The following is a 12805-nucleotide window of genomic DNA, read 5'->3' as shown; positions in this document are numbered from 1 at the left end:
CCATGGTGTCCTCCAGAGTGCGTATGTACGAAGTTGTGAAGAAATATTTAAGAGAACAAAATATTGCCCATACAATTGGCTGAATGGTTTTTAGGATTGGCAATGTTAACCCGACTTACTTGACCTGTTGTTATTTGTTAGTTTATTTATTTAATTCGTGATTTCTTTCTTGCTATTCTTGTTGCTCCCTAGTAGTTAAGTACGCTGTTATAAATTTCCGGAAGCATTTACGCACGCGGAACAATTTCCACCTCGAAACCGAAAACACTTATGAAAGTGGGCTTCCGCGCATTACGACTCTTCATGCGGGGAAGACAGAGTTAAAGGGCCTGCTATGTTTGTGCAGACTCATTCTAATAATCTCAGCGAAACTGTCTAGAGTGTCTTTGGATCAACAGGGCAGGAGCTCTATCATCGTTGGCCTACGTTATTAATAATTTACGTTTGTTATCTAAATCTTCGATTTATTCATTTATTACATATTTTGTCGTGGTGGAAACACAAATGGTCACGTGCACACGTGTAGTGTGGTAGAACATCAGAACAGGAGGATCGAAAGGTGGGCCAGTTGGTAATTCATTTTCTTCGTTCAGCGAACTGGGAGCGCGGAAAAAACACAAAGGACGAAGCGAGGAGCCACATAAGACGAGCGCTCCTTTGTGTTTTTTCCGCGCTCCCAGTTCGCTGAACGAAGAAAAAGAACTTCAGAATGCAACTGCACTTCCACCTCAAAGGCAGATTCTCACAAGGCTGCACCAATGAGCGCGTGATCTAGACTGACGTCATATAACGCACAGTCAGTGACCCCGCTGTCGGAGAACATCGTTGAGTACATGAGCGGGGCTGTTTCTTTAGTCGCGGAGGCAATGCACCGCCGCGAATCTGTAATCTGGGCGGGGAATCTAAAGTCCTAAAATCTAAAATCTAGAATCTAAAATCCGACTGTAGATACCTTCTTCTGAAAATCGAAAAAAAAAAACATCGAAAGGATGCTTTTCCGCATTGCTTATCGTGATGCAGAGGAGACACATTTAAAGGGGGCCCTCCCACATATGTGCGGACACGTCACCACGCATGCCGATGTTCACGCGAGATATTTAAATGAACTTTATTTATGTATTTTGACTATTAAATCACTTTTTTGTTTTAGTGACAAATTATAAGGTTGCATTCATACGTAGTAAACCTCTTCGCCGGAGCAGAGGAGGCGTTGACTAAAGAAACAACTTACAAAAGTAGGCTTCTCCGCATCCTATGTCTTAATGCGGCAAAGACAGCTTTACAGAGACGCCCACTACGCCTGTGCAGACACATCAAAAAGACATTCTAACATTCGTACAAATAGCGTAAAGCTGAACATTTTGACAGCTGCCCCTCTGGTTGGGTTAATTGATTAAGACTTTCAAAAGGTTCCAACCAAAAAATGGGTTTATTTTCCGACGTTTCGGAACCAACACGATTCCTTCTTCGGGGGGAGTGACAGTGGAGGTGTCGAGGTGCAACCTTTGACTTCGGGAAATAAACCCATTTTTTGGTTGTAACGCACGTTATGCCTGCTGCTGCTACGCTTGCATCCTCAACATCGCGACTCGTTTGACGCAGCCACAAGCTCTTGGAGATGAGCAGCGGTATCGACTCGCCGGGCGAGGTCCGCTGGGAGCTTCTGGCGTCGGTCGGTCTGTGCCTGTGCCTGATGTACGTGTCGCTGCGCAAGCACACGTTCTTCAGCGGCCGCATCAAGTACGTGCTGTCGCTGGCGCCCATGCTGGTGCTGTTCGCCTTCCTTCTTCGCGTCGTCACGCTGGATGGCGCTACCGAGGGCATCATGTACATGTTCGAACCAAACATCAAGGCCATCAAGAGCGCCAGGGTGAGCACTTCCATACGTGGTCACGTGTTGGAAACGTCGATGTCGAGTTTTTTTTTTTTTTTCTGCACCTGTTACGTACAGTGGGGTGATCCTCCACAAAACATAATGTTGGGCGAGTTGGCTTCTAGCTTCCATATTTACAGCGCGAGACGACACCACAGAGAAGAAGGCACAAGAAGGTGTCTTGCGAGCCTCCTTCTCTGCGGTGTCGTCTCGCGCTGCAGATATGGAAAGAGTGATGCAGTTTTTAAAACGTAATGTCCTTTGTTTTTCGTGTAGGTAATTCTTTATTATTTATTTTAATTATACTTTAATGAGATATACATTCATCCTATCTCTGTGGGAGTGTAGGGGGTGTCGCATATTCGACGTCTTTGCGATGTACGAACTTTGTTAACTTCCACACAACGCATTGAAGAGAATGCTACTTCTATCAGTTCCGTATACGAACACTGACAGTGAAACACGAGCAGCGCCTGCACCTGGTAGACTAGGAAGTTTCGCATATACGGTGTCAGCACTATTCTCAGCTGACTAAATCGCTTGGCTGCCGGGTGAATGTGATCTGCAGAAAATTATGTATTAAGTGACATTCAACGAAACAGGAAAAATTCTTGAACACGGGGGCTGGAGCCATCGTTTCCACAAGCGGACTTGTGTTCTTCAAAGCTGCGACTGCCTACCTTAGCGTTTGTATGTTTTTCAGCTCTTCAAGTTTCTATCTCCCCGTGAACCACCCTTTTTAGGAATTCAACGAAACAGATTATTTGATTCTGTTCTTCTTTTTCTTCGTTTCTTTTTTGACATCTGCGCAGCTATGGATATTCGCTCTGGCGCAAACCATTCACTCACTAGGCCTAACTCTCGGCTCTAACTACGTCGTCAGTTCAAAAAACAAACGCCAGATCAGCCTAATGAGGTAAGAACCATGCTCACTATCTCCTTTATATTTCTCTCTTTCAAGGGAATGTAGAGCGACGGTCAATGTAGAGCGACGGTGTTAATGAAATTTATTATAGGCATGCAACCCCACTTCGTGCAGATATTGCAAAAGATACTTGTAAAGATGTGTTGTCCGTACTTTGTCACTCATTTTCATTAGGTAGTGTCAATTGTGCTTAAAAAGTGTAAGTCGTTCAATAATGCGGACGTGAAGTACTTATATCCGCTATTGCGGAATGCATACAACGTCCTTGCATTATTGCATACAACGTCCTTGCACATACAACGGCCTTGTATTATTAATGGTGTGTCCGCCGCGGTGGTATAGCGGTTACGGTGCTCGGCTGCTGACCCGAAGGTCGCGGGTTCGATCCCGGCCGCGGCGGTCGCATTTCGATGGAGGCGAAATGGTAGAGGCCCGTGTACTTAGATTTAGGTGCACGTTAAAGAACACCAGATGGTCGAAATTTCCGGAGCCCTCCACTACGGCGTCTCTCATAATCATATCGTGGTTTTGGGACGTAAAACCCCAGATATTATTATTATTATTATTAATGGTGTGTCTCGATTTCGAAACAATTTAATTAGTGCCCTATTCAAAGTCCCAAAAGCTGCTGTTTCGCACCGTCTCCTGTTACGTTTAGTGTTCCGCGAGAGATTACGTTTCCCAGTGGGTTGCGAAGCGGAGCTGACGTGTCTTGCATCTGCTTGCACACTGACACAGAGACACGGTGATTTCTGTGTTTGTGAACACGTTGACAGTCCTGGTGGTGGGCTGCGTCGTCTTCGGCACCATCGGCCACATCTGCGCCCGCTGGCGCCAGAGGATTGACAGCCCCTTTCTGCACAAAGGTGAGCTTCCTTCGCTAACCACCCATGCACTTTAGAAGAACTCGTTGTTGGGCGAGTTGATGCATCTTACCGAAAAGACAAACTGCGCAAACTATCGACCGCATAACAAGACGCAAGGACAAGCGCAGACATGCAACTAACTGTTATTACACACAGACCGCACATAAGTACATCCAAAATTACAGCACTGCCTTATTTGTTGCCTTGTGATTACTCTCATTCTGAAACGGTGAAGCGGGCAATAGCCACCCAGCGTGCCATGTCAGCCTTGAAGAAGTCATGCACGCACAAAATTCAGGAAAGCTTTGGCGCGCAGATTGTTAGGTTATAAGCTGGTTTCCTGCAATCTGTCAATACCAAATATGGCTCTTTCACTCTCTCTTTCAACACCAAATTTTGGCATCTCTCTGCATATGTCTGAACCATGCAGACCCTGGTATCGTGTTTGTGGTGTACTCGGAGGTGATCCGCAACATGCCGGTTCCCACGTTCTGGGCGGTCTTCTTCTTTTTCTTCTTCATCTGCGTCGCCATGGACTCACAGGTGAGACACTCTCCCATTTACAGAGCGCACTAAAGAGGCATTCGTCATGTACCGAGAGCATCTAGTAGCTGGTCCCGTCGAATCGCCGTGTAGCAGGACGGTTCGCTGCTTTAAAGGGACGCTGAAGAGAAAAGCGATTTTTCTCGTATTAGTAAGTTACTCTTTCGCGATATCAAAAACGCCACGCTATGTAAGCGAGAAAACGCGCAAAAAGAAAATGAGGGTGGCGACGCCACCTTGAAGTTCCCGCACCAGTCGCCGTGACGTCATAAATTTTGACGTAATCTACTAGGGCCTACGTAGTTCATAATCGCTAAAAATGACGTACATTGTTTTCTGGGGGAGCCAGAGACTTAACACACCAAGTTTCAGGAAATTTCGTTGAGCCAATGTGGCCAAAATACGAAAAAAAAACACTTTGAAATACGTGACGTCACCATCGGAGATGTCGGCGGAAAATTTGTAAGTGAAACTTTTGACACTGACTTTTCTCATCTGTTAGCGAACCTATGGTGGTCAAATTAACGACACCAAATTTTTGAGAGTATACTTTATCAATCTAAGTTAATTTGTTTCACTTTAGTGTTCCTTTAACTAAGACCCAGGAAATTATCTGACGCTGGTTGCACACGCCCTCCTTCCCCAATCTGGCAGTGTATTCTCACATATACACCGTTCAATACTCTCCCTCCTGCGCCCATCGCGGCGATAAAGCCGCGTTATATACTAGATCGCATACTTTGGAACTGTCCTTTGGACTCGCCTCTTTCGGAACGAGTCCGTGCTGCTCAACTCCAACCAGTAGGTAGGACTCCGGGATATCGAACGCGCTAATTGGTCGCACCAGTATAAGATGTGGTTAAGATAAATCTTTAAAGCTTTTTCATGGTCGAGGGCGCTATTGAAAGTTCGATAAGTGACGCGGTCGTCAGTAAACATTCGGATGTTGGCTGATACGCTAGTAGGAAAATCGTTAACATAAATCAAGAACAATTAGAAGGATATACGAGACTAGGGCTGCGTATATTGTACTCTCACAGGTGACCATCGCTAGCACAGTGGTTCAGGCCCTGGAGGAGTCCTATGGCCGCTTCATCAAGCAGAGATTCCAAGGTCACGGCCTCTTCCTGCTCTTCATCTGCGTCGCCTGCTTCATCACCAGCATCGTATACATCACGCAGGCAAGAAATAATATCATTACCCCTTCTTTCATTGACTTAATTGCCGTAGTTTGAACGCATGCACGTGTCGCTGTACAGCTGATATAGTTGAACCTCCCTATAATGAACACTGATATAGCGAATTATCGGTTATAGAGAACTAAAGACGAACTTCGGTTGGTCCCGCTTCGATTTCAGTGACATTTATTCGTTTTAGAACGAAACCCAAAACGAGAAAGCCGCCGCAATATCGGATATAACGAAGACATGTTTGGTTCGCGCGAGGCTCGAAACTCGAAAGGTCGCGTAAATAGCAAATAAATATCGAAAGACAATTCGCAACCACATTTTTTTATTCTCGTTTGAAAATGTTGCCCTTTCCCCTGCCCCCCTTGCTTCCCCGATAATGAGAACCCTGTGCACGCATGAGTGAGTGAGTGAGTGAGTGAGTGAGTGAGTGAGTGAGTGAGTGAGTGAGTGAGTGAGTGAGTGAGTGAGTGAGTGAGTGAGTGAGTGAGTGAGTGAGTGAGTGAGTGAGTGAGTGAGTGAGTGAGTGAGTGAGTGAGTGAGTGAGTGAGTGAGTGAGTGAGTGAGTGAGTGAGTGAGTGAGTGAGTGAGTGAGTGAGTGAGTCTTTGATTGTTGTAGCTATGCGCAAGTGTTAAACTAATTGTTCGCGACTGCTTGCAGGGTGGCATCTACTACTTCCAAATGACCGACTACTACGTGGCGGTGCTCTCACTGATACTCATCGCTTTTCCTCGAGCTCTGTGCGCTCGGCTGGTTCTACGGTGAGTGGCGATTATAATATTTGAACCACACAGCCATTACGCCCAAGACCAGCGCGATGAAAAAGCTATGACACACGTGCGCAGTTGAAGTGGACTTATGCAATGGTGTTACTTCTAGTCTGAACCTGGTGTTGGACTATCTCTGGACTATCTGCGTTTAACGGGAGGAAAGAAAATGGCATATTAGCCGCCACCCCCCCCCCCCTTGTCCCTTTTGCCCCACCCCCCAGTACACCCAAAAAAGAGCAAACATAGTCAAAACACAACGCATATGTTCCCTGCCTCCGTGGCGCTCCGAAGGAACTCATTCGTCGTGGGTGCCTCCCAGTAGAAAAAATCCTGACGCCGACCCCGCTTAGCTCAGCAGTTCGCATCGTTTACATTATAAAACCCAGGGGCACTTGTACGCATTCGTTAGCATGAATTCTCGTAACGCTGCACTGTTATCTTTCTAAGACGGTGCAAGTGATGGTTATAAAAGGTCCTTCAGTATATGTTTACATGTGCTCTATAAATTATAGCACGTTAGACACGTGGCCGGCCTCTACGCAAACACATTCGTACACGAGTCTAGTTAGAATGAGGCCTTCTTCTTATACAGGAAGAAATAAACTGACGACGGTCGTCGCGTATCTGTGATGGATTCGGCGAAAACGTGCATTCTCACTTGCCTTATAACTTCGTTGTACAGCGAAACTGCCTGCGGGAAAGTCCGAGGTTCTTCATCAAGTGAAGTGGATTTTACTGATTGGCTATCAAATTCTGCAGTTAAGAGACCCTAACTGTAGCATTGTTTACAAATAAAAATCATTTAGCTAGACACGAATCATCAAACTTAACGATGTACTGCAATGCGCGAATTCTCAATTCTTTTATGTTCGTTTTTTCGTTCACAGGCGGCCACAACCTACTGAGTGGCCAAACCGAAATCATGCATCACGTGCCATACATCTATCTCAGGATCTGCTGGGGTCTCATAACGCCCCTTGTATTTGTGGTGAGTATTATCCTATCAACGCCACTCAATTCTGAAGGGGTACGCGGAGAGTCGCGGTGTGCGTTGTACCACGGCCTCAGAGATGGACGACACGTCTAGTATGAGTGAGCCTGAGCAAGCCTTCGTCTCTCGCGCTACGGCGAAACGTTTGAAACGGTGTCCAGTTATGTAACCTTGTAGCCTTCGCCGAGTCATTACGCAGCAAAGTGTACCTTGTCCGCGAACAAAGATATGTTCTCTCACATGGTGTAGTTACTCGTGGTTAGCTGTGCCGTCCTGCTTTCTTCTATTGCGATAGTAATTATATGAACTATCTCGTCGGGCTTTTGCCGTTGCTATATATATAACCCCATAAAAGTGGACGGGATGATGACCGCCGCCGTAGTTCAGTGGTAGAGCATCGGGCCAGTGGCGTAGGCAGAAAAATTATTCCGGGGCGGGGTGACACCTCCTTGATCCGACAGTTCGTCTGGGCAAATAAGTGGGGTCGGTGTCATCTTGTGCTCTGTATTCCATGGGTAAAGTTTTTTTCGGGGAAGGGCAGCTCCCCCCCCCCTCCTCCCCGGCTACGCCACTGCCGCGGGATGACGCGAAGGGCCAAAGGGCGTCGCTCCGCCCGTCTTTCGCCGGAGTGGGATTGCGCGCCTTCGGCTCCGTACTTTGACCTACAAGGCGTGGTCGCCTATGCTCGACACGCTTATCTCTTATGTGGGATTCAACAGATGGCTCACAGTTTTCTACGTGTTCTGTTGTCATCATTTGCGTTGAAGACATAGACCGCACGAAGGTCACTTCGCCCGCTGCAGCGGCCATGTTTGCCAAAGGAATGAGCTGCTGGCCTTTCTCCGTATGCCATTCCAATTTGTTGCTATCGCGTTCATTGCTTTGGCCTTGCGGCGAAACTGTGAGCTTTTTACAGCAACTGTATAATAGAGCTACTTGCCGCAGTAGCTGTGCTGTTCCATAAATGAAACCCTTTGTTGAGACCTCTGTCTCCATATCCTTGCCTGTTCAGTATTTTGCTATTTATATTTGGGAAGTAGCTTGCCCTGAAATGCTTACGCAATAAAGGAGCTGCGAATGCCTCAGAATTAAAATTTTGGCTGCGGTGTCACCGCCGATGGATATTTGTGCTATATACAGGCAGAAGCCGATTTCTAAAACTGCGCACGTTGTAGAGCTCTGAATGTGTAAGTGACCAAACTCTTTGTTACGCAGGCCATCATGGTGTGCGGGGGCATGTCCTTGACGCGCCTGCGCTACCGCAACAAGCAGCACTTCCCCATGTGGGTGGACATTGTGGGATGGGTGCTGTTTGGCCTCATCGCCAGCGTGGTGCCTGTGTTTGCAGTAAAGGCACTCCACAGGACGCAGGCGTCGGGCATCATAGAGGTCAGTAACTGACTGCTGCTACTACAAACTCTCACTTAAGATGCAAGCCAGAGCTGTAGTACCTAGAGATGTGCACGGGCTCCGGGTAGCCCGAAAGCCCGAGCCCGACCCGGCCCGCGGGCCGGGCTCGGGCGGGCCGACGCATTTTCACCTCGGGCCCGGGCCGGGCTTGGGCTACTTGGAGTTTTATCGGGCCGGGCTCGGGCTCGGCGCAAAGCCCGACTCAAGCCCGAAACATAAAGAATGAGTGGGAATTGTTTTCCAGCACGCATACAGCGCCTTTCCCGCTTTTCCTTTCCATTGCAGTTGTTCAGCGAGAGGAGCGACAGTGGTGAGAATGTAGCAGTTACAAAAGATGAGCTCTCCGATTATCTCTCTATGGAATCGCCCTCCTGTCCATCTGAAGTTTTTGTCTTCTGGAGAAAACAAGCAGCAGAGATATGCCAAGCTTGCCAGGCTGGCAAAAAAGATATTAGCAATTCCGGCGACGAGTGCAAGCAGCGCACGTACCTTCAGTTCGGCGGGCTATTGGCCGCGAGATCGACCTATAGGTGGCAGCACCGTCGCCGCGTTAGTGTGGAGAGGCCTTCGGCGGCGCGTATACAAATGCACAGAGCGGCGCTTCGTTGTGAGCGGTTTGAGCCGATTGTCGGCGAATAAAATGCGTTGATTGCAGCTTACTGGTAATATATACGCTCTTCATTGTTGAATCTATGCACAAAGATCATCCAACGTTACTATTACTAGTAAGAGAAGCGCAATCTGCCGATGAAAAGGATGCTCGCCCTGGATGACTGTCTGCGCTTACGCACTATATGACGTTTTTGGTTGTTTTCTCTGTACGTGTTTAGCTTGTGTTATGCGTACTACGCACTGCTGTAGCACGACTGAACTACTTAAATGTTTACTTCTTGTTCTTTTGTATACCAGCCCTTATTCCTCTGCAATGAGTTCAACAGCACTGTTCGCGCGAATACACATGGGCATTTTTTGTATTGTTCAGTTCTTCATGAAATGTAGAGCAGTTGATAAGTTTAGTCAAGAAAGCTACGTGATTGACAGCGCCTTAGCGCCACGGAGTCGTTCAACGCGTGCGCACTTGTTCTTGCTCCAGTAATAGAATACAATGGTAAGAGTTTAGCACAGAGCTGTGATCGATTGATTACGTGCACGACAGTGATGCAACAAAGGTCCGGTTGTTTTATGGAATAATTGTCTTTACTTTTTTTTCAATCTAATAATGTCCGCTGCCTTCCATCAGTTTCTAACAACTCCACACAAATGCTCAAGATAATATAAAAAAAAGGATGAGGTTGTGCGTGAAATTATACGACAGAAATGTAAGGCACGCCGTCGGGGCTAATTTTGATCATCGGGGTTCTTCAAAGCATACCTAAATCTAAGCACACGGGTGGTTCTGCATAAATTTCGCCCCAAGTTAAAATTGTGCGCGGAAACTCTGTTTTATCACTGCCGTGTCATTCCATTGTCTGTTTTTTTTTTTTCTTAGGGTACAGTTAGAGTACCGAAGTGTCAGACTTCACGTGATAGAAATGTTTCGCTGTAGCGGGACCACTACAATAAATGGACATCTTAAACATAACTAAAGATCATCGCATAACCGATGAACTACAGTGTCGCAGTTATACACCTAACATCAACACAACATCAACTCGAAGGTGCATGGCGTAGAGCCTCGTTTTTGTTTATCAACGCTAAAGCGGTACCTTCACACACTAATGCTCCTCACGTTTAATGCTCCTCACGTTTGGGGCTATGCCAAGTGCACTTTAGGATGTGCTTGAACCAGAAAGCGGCACCAACACTGAAATGATTCTGGCGAACGAAGGGTACGACACCAATACACAGCCCTCTCGGAAGTCGCGATCACTGATCTTATTACAATGCGCATGCAGCCGAGCAAGCCCATTTGCTCCTGCACACCATGTTATGTATACGTACGAGCAGTAAACTCGCGCTAACATAACAGAATAAACCGCCCTTTGAGAACGTGCAGGACGTACGCGCACATGCAAACACGACGTGGCTAGCAGACGACGCAGGGAGCAATCCACACTAGGTGCGCTTCAGCCAGTATCCGCCAGGCGGCGACTCCGCTCGATCTCGCGGCCAATATAATGAAAAAGCGCTGCACATCGTTGAAGCCGGAATCGGTGGACTGCTTGCTGTTTTTGCACGACAATTTGTAATCTGTGCAATAGAGACTGTTCGTCGTGTGTCGTTTGATCATATTTTATATTCTCAATAAAATGCCAAATTAGCGGAAAACGATGTTTTGTTTCCACAGCGAACCTTCAAAAAGCCGGGCCGGGCCGGGCCCGGGATTGTGTTTTGGTATGTCGGGCCGGGCCGGGCGGGCTCGCAGCCCTTTGCCGTCGGGCTCGGGCGGGCCTTCGACAAAGTCAGCGGGCCCGGGCCGGGCTCGGGCTCGGAAATACGGCCCGTGCTCAGCTCTAGTAGGACCTATCTTCACTTTCCTGAACTTTACGCAGCGCAGTGATGCTAGACTGCAGAATGAACTTTTCTTCTTGCGCGCTTATGACCGCAAATTTCTACAGGTCTGGCTGTACTAACATACAAAACGTAGTCTAAGTTGTAGAACCCTGCTGATGGGTTCCAGAGAGAAAAAAAATGGGGATAAAATGTTTAAGCTCTGGGTTTTTTACGTGCCAAAACCGCAATATGATTATGAATGTACAAAAGAAAGGGAATTGTTCGAGGGGCTCGTTTCTTTGTTAGACACACCCTATGAAACCAACAGACTTAAGCCAGGGAAAGCATAGGGTACATTATATGTTTTTTTTTAACTGTAGTGTAATGATCATGACCCAAATTGAAAGGAATTAAAGGGGACAAAAAAATCACCCTTTCCATCGGTACATAACAGGTAGGGAAAATGGGGTACATTGAATATTTTCTCGCATACACACACAAACCTGCAAGTCCTGCAATCTGAGGTAGCATAAAGGTTAGGTAATAAGCAGGACGTCTCAAATCACAGCACATAACTATGTTCCCGTAGCAATTCACGTGTATGGGCATCAGTGTTCAAGTTGAGATGCAATCTTAAATGCCTGCGTTCCACTGTGCAGCGGGTGCGGGAGGCTCTGGAGCCCCAGATGGAAGTGGAACCGCCAAGCGACTATTACTGGGAGCCCAAGCCCCTGGTGGTCATCAACAACACTAACAAGACCACAAGCAGCAACGGCCAAGTGGGAGGCACGACGACCACCAAGACGGTCAAGCCTCGCAAGACGTACGGCAGAAGCGGCGAGACCGGCGTGTGATGCACGAGGAAGCAACCACGGTCACAGCCAGTCTAGACTGAGGCACTGACGCACAATAGCAGCATCGACCGTGCCTCAAGACTCGGCGGCTTCGCACTACAGGCGCGCAGACTTCAGACTCCGGAGCCACGTCCATAGCCAAGCTCACCAGTGCTTTAGCAAGAGTGATTGCTGCTCAAGTGCCTCTATCTATAACTCTACTAGTGTACAGAGAAAAAGAAGTGCTGCGGAGACTTTTAGATGGTGACGCGCACTACAGACCTCTTAAACTACGCTTTCGGTGCTTCCTGTGCATTTCCTTTTGTATCACTGGAACATTCCACAAATCACTTTTTTTTGTGTGCACTGCTCGTATGGTGCTCATCCTCCATTGTGCGTTGTGTACGAATCTGCAAAGGTCAACAATTGTGATCGTCCTTGCTCAGCCATACTGTGGCCAATGGCAAAGCTCTATTGTGATTGGCTGCCAGCACATCGTAAGGAACATCGCCACCGAATGGAACTTCGCACAATGTGAACCTGGTCACATGCCAGTGCCGGTTGAGACTTTTGCCAAGTTACGACTGTTGGCAAACAGACTATTATTATAGTAAGAAATTAAACAGTATTTCAAGTGTTGCCTGCGGCTATTGCCCAAGTGTGTGAACATGTTTCTAGACGTTCAGCAAACTATAAAGTTGGTTAACTTTAGTTGCAATGGAAATCGGCGATAATAAAGGGTAAGAAATAGGTGCACATAGTGAAATGCACATATACTGTTCCATCGCACAAAATACACAAAAGTGAACTTGACAAAGAAAAAAAAACAGGACATTGTGTACACCGTCCAAAGTTCAGTGTTTTTCCAGATGTTTACATAATGCACGTTAAGCACCAATCCAAAACAAAGTTATTAGGTTTGGCAGACTTGCGCAAACATGTGGGCGTGAAGAACAACAATGTAGACAGGATT

The 12805-nt window shown here is 47.1% G+C and overlaps 1 protein-coding gene across 1 annotated transcript in view; it reads left to right on the top strand.

Moving 5' to 3' along the window:
* Window positions 1–12471, top strand: part of LOC119389686 (sodium- and chloride-dependent GABA transporter ine-like) — a 272940-nt gene extending 260469 nt beyond the window's left edge. Inside the window, 10 exon segments of the mRNA XM_037657048.2 lie at window positions 1603–1870; window positions 2686–2789; window positions 3537–3664; window positions 4095–4207; window positions 5248–5388; window positions 6056–6121; window positions 6123–6156; window positions 7053–7153; window positions 8372–8545; window positions 11659–12471. Of these exon segments, the coding sequence (XP_037512976.1) occupies window positions 1603–1870; window positions 2686–2789; window positions 3537–3664; window positions 4095–4207; window positions 5248–5388; window positions 6056–6121; window positions 6123–6156; window positions 7053–7153; window positions 8372–8545; window positions 11659–11853 (1324 nt within the window). The 3' untranslated portion in view covers window positions 11854–12471.
* The last annotated feature ends 334 nt before the right edge of the window (window positions 12472–12805 follow it).

The sequence above is a fragment of the Rhipicephalus sanguineus genome, chromosome 4 (assembly GCF_013339695.2).
Source record: "Rhipicephalus sanguineus isolate Rsan-2018 chromosome 4, BIME_Rsan_1.4, whole genome shotgun sequence".
Classification (NCBI taxonomy): Eukaryota; Metazoa; Arthropoda; class Arachnida; order Ixodida; family Ixodidae; genus Rhipicephalus; species Rhipicephalus sanguineus.
Note: the sequence above shows the minus strand (reverse complement) of the source record. Positions and strands in the feature narration are given on the sequence as shown.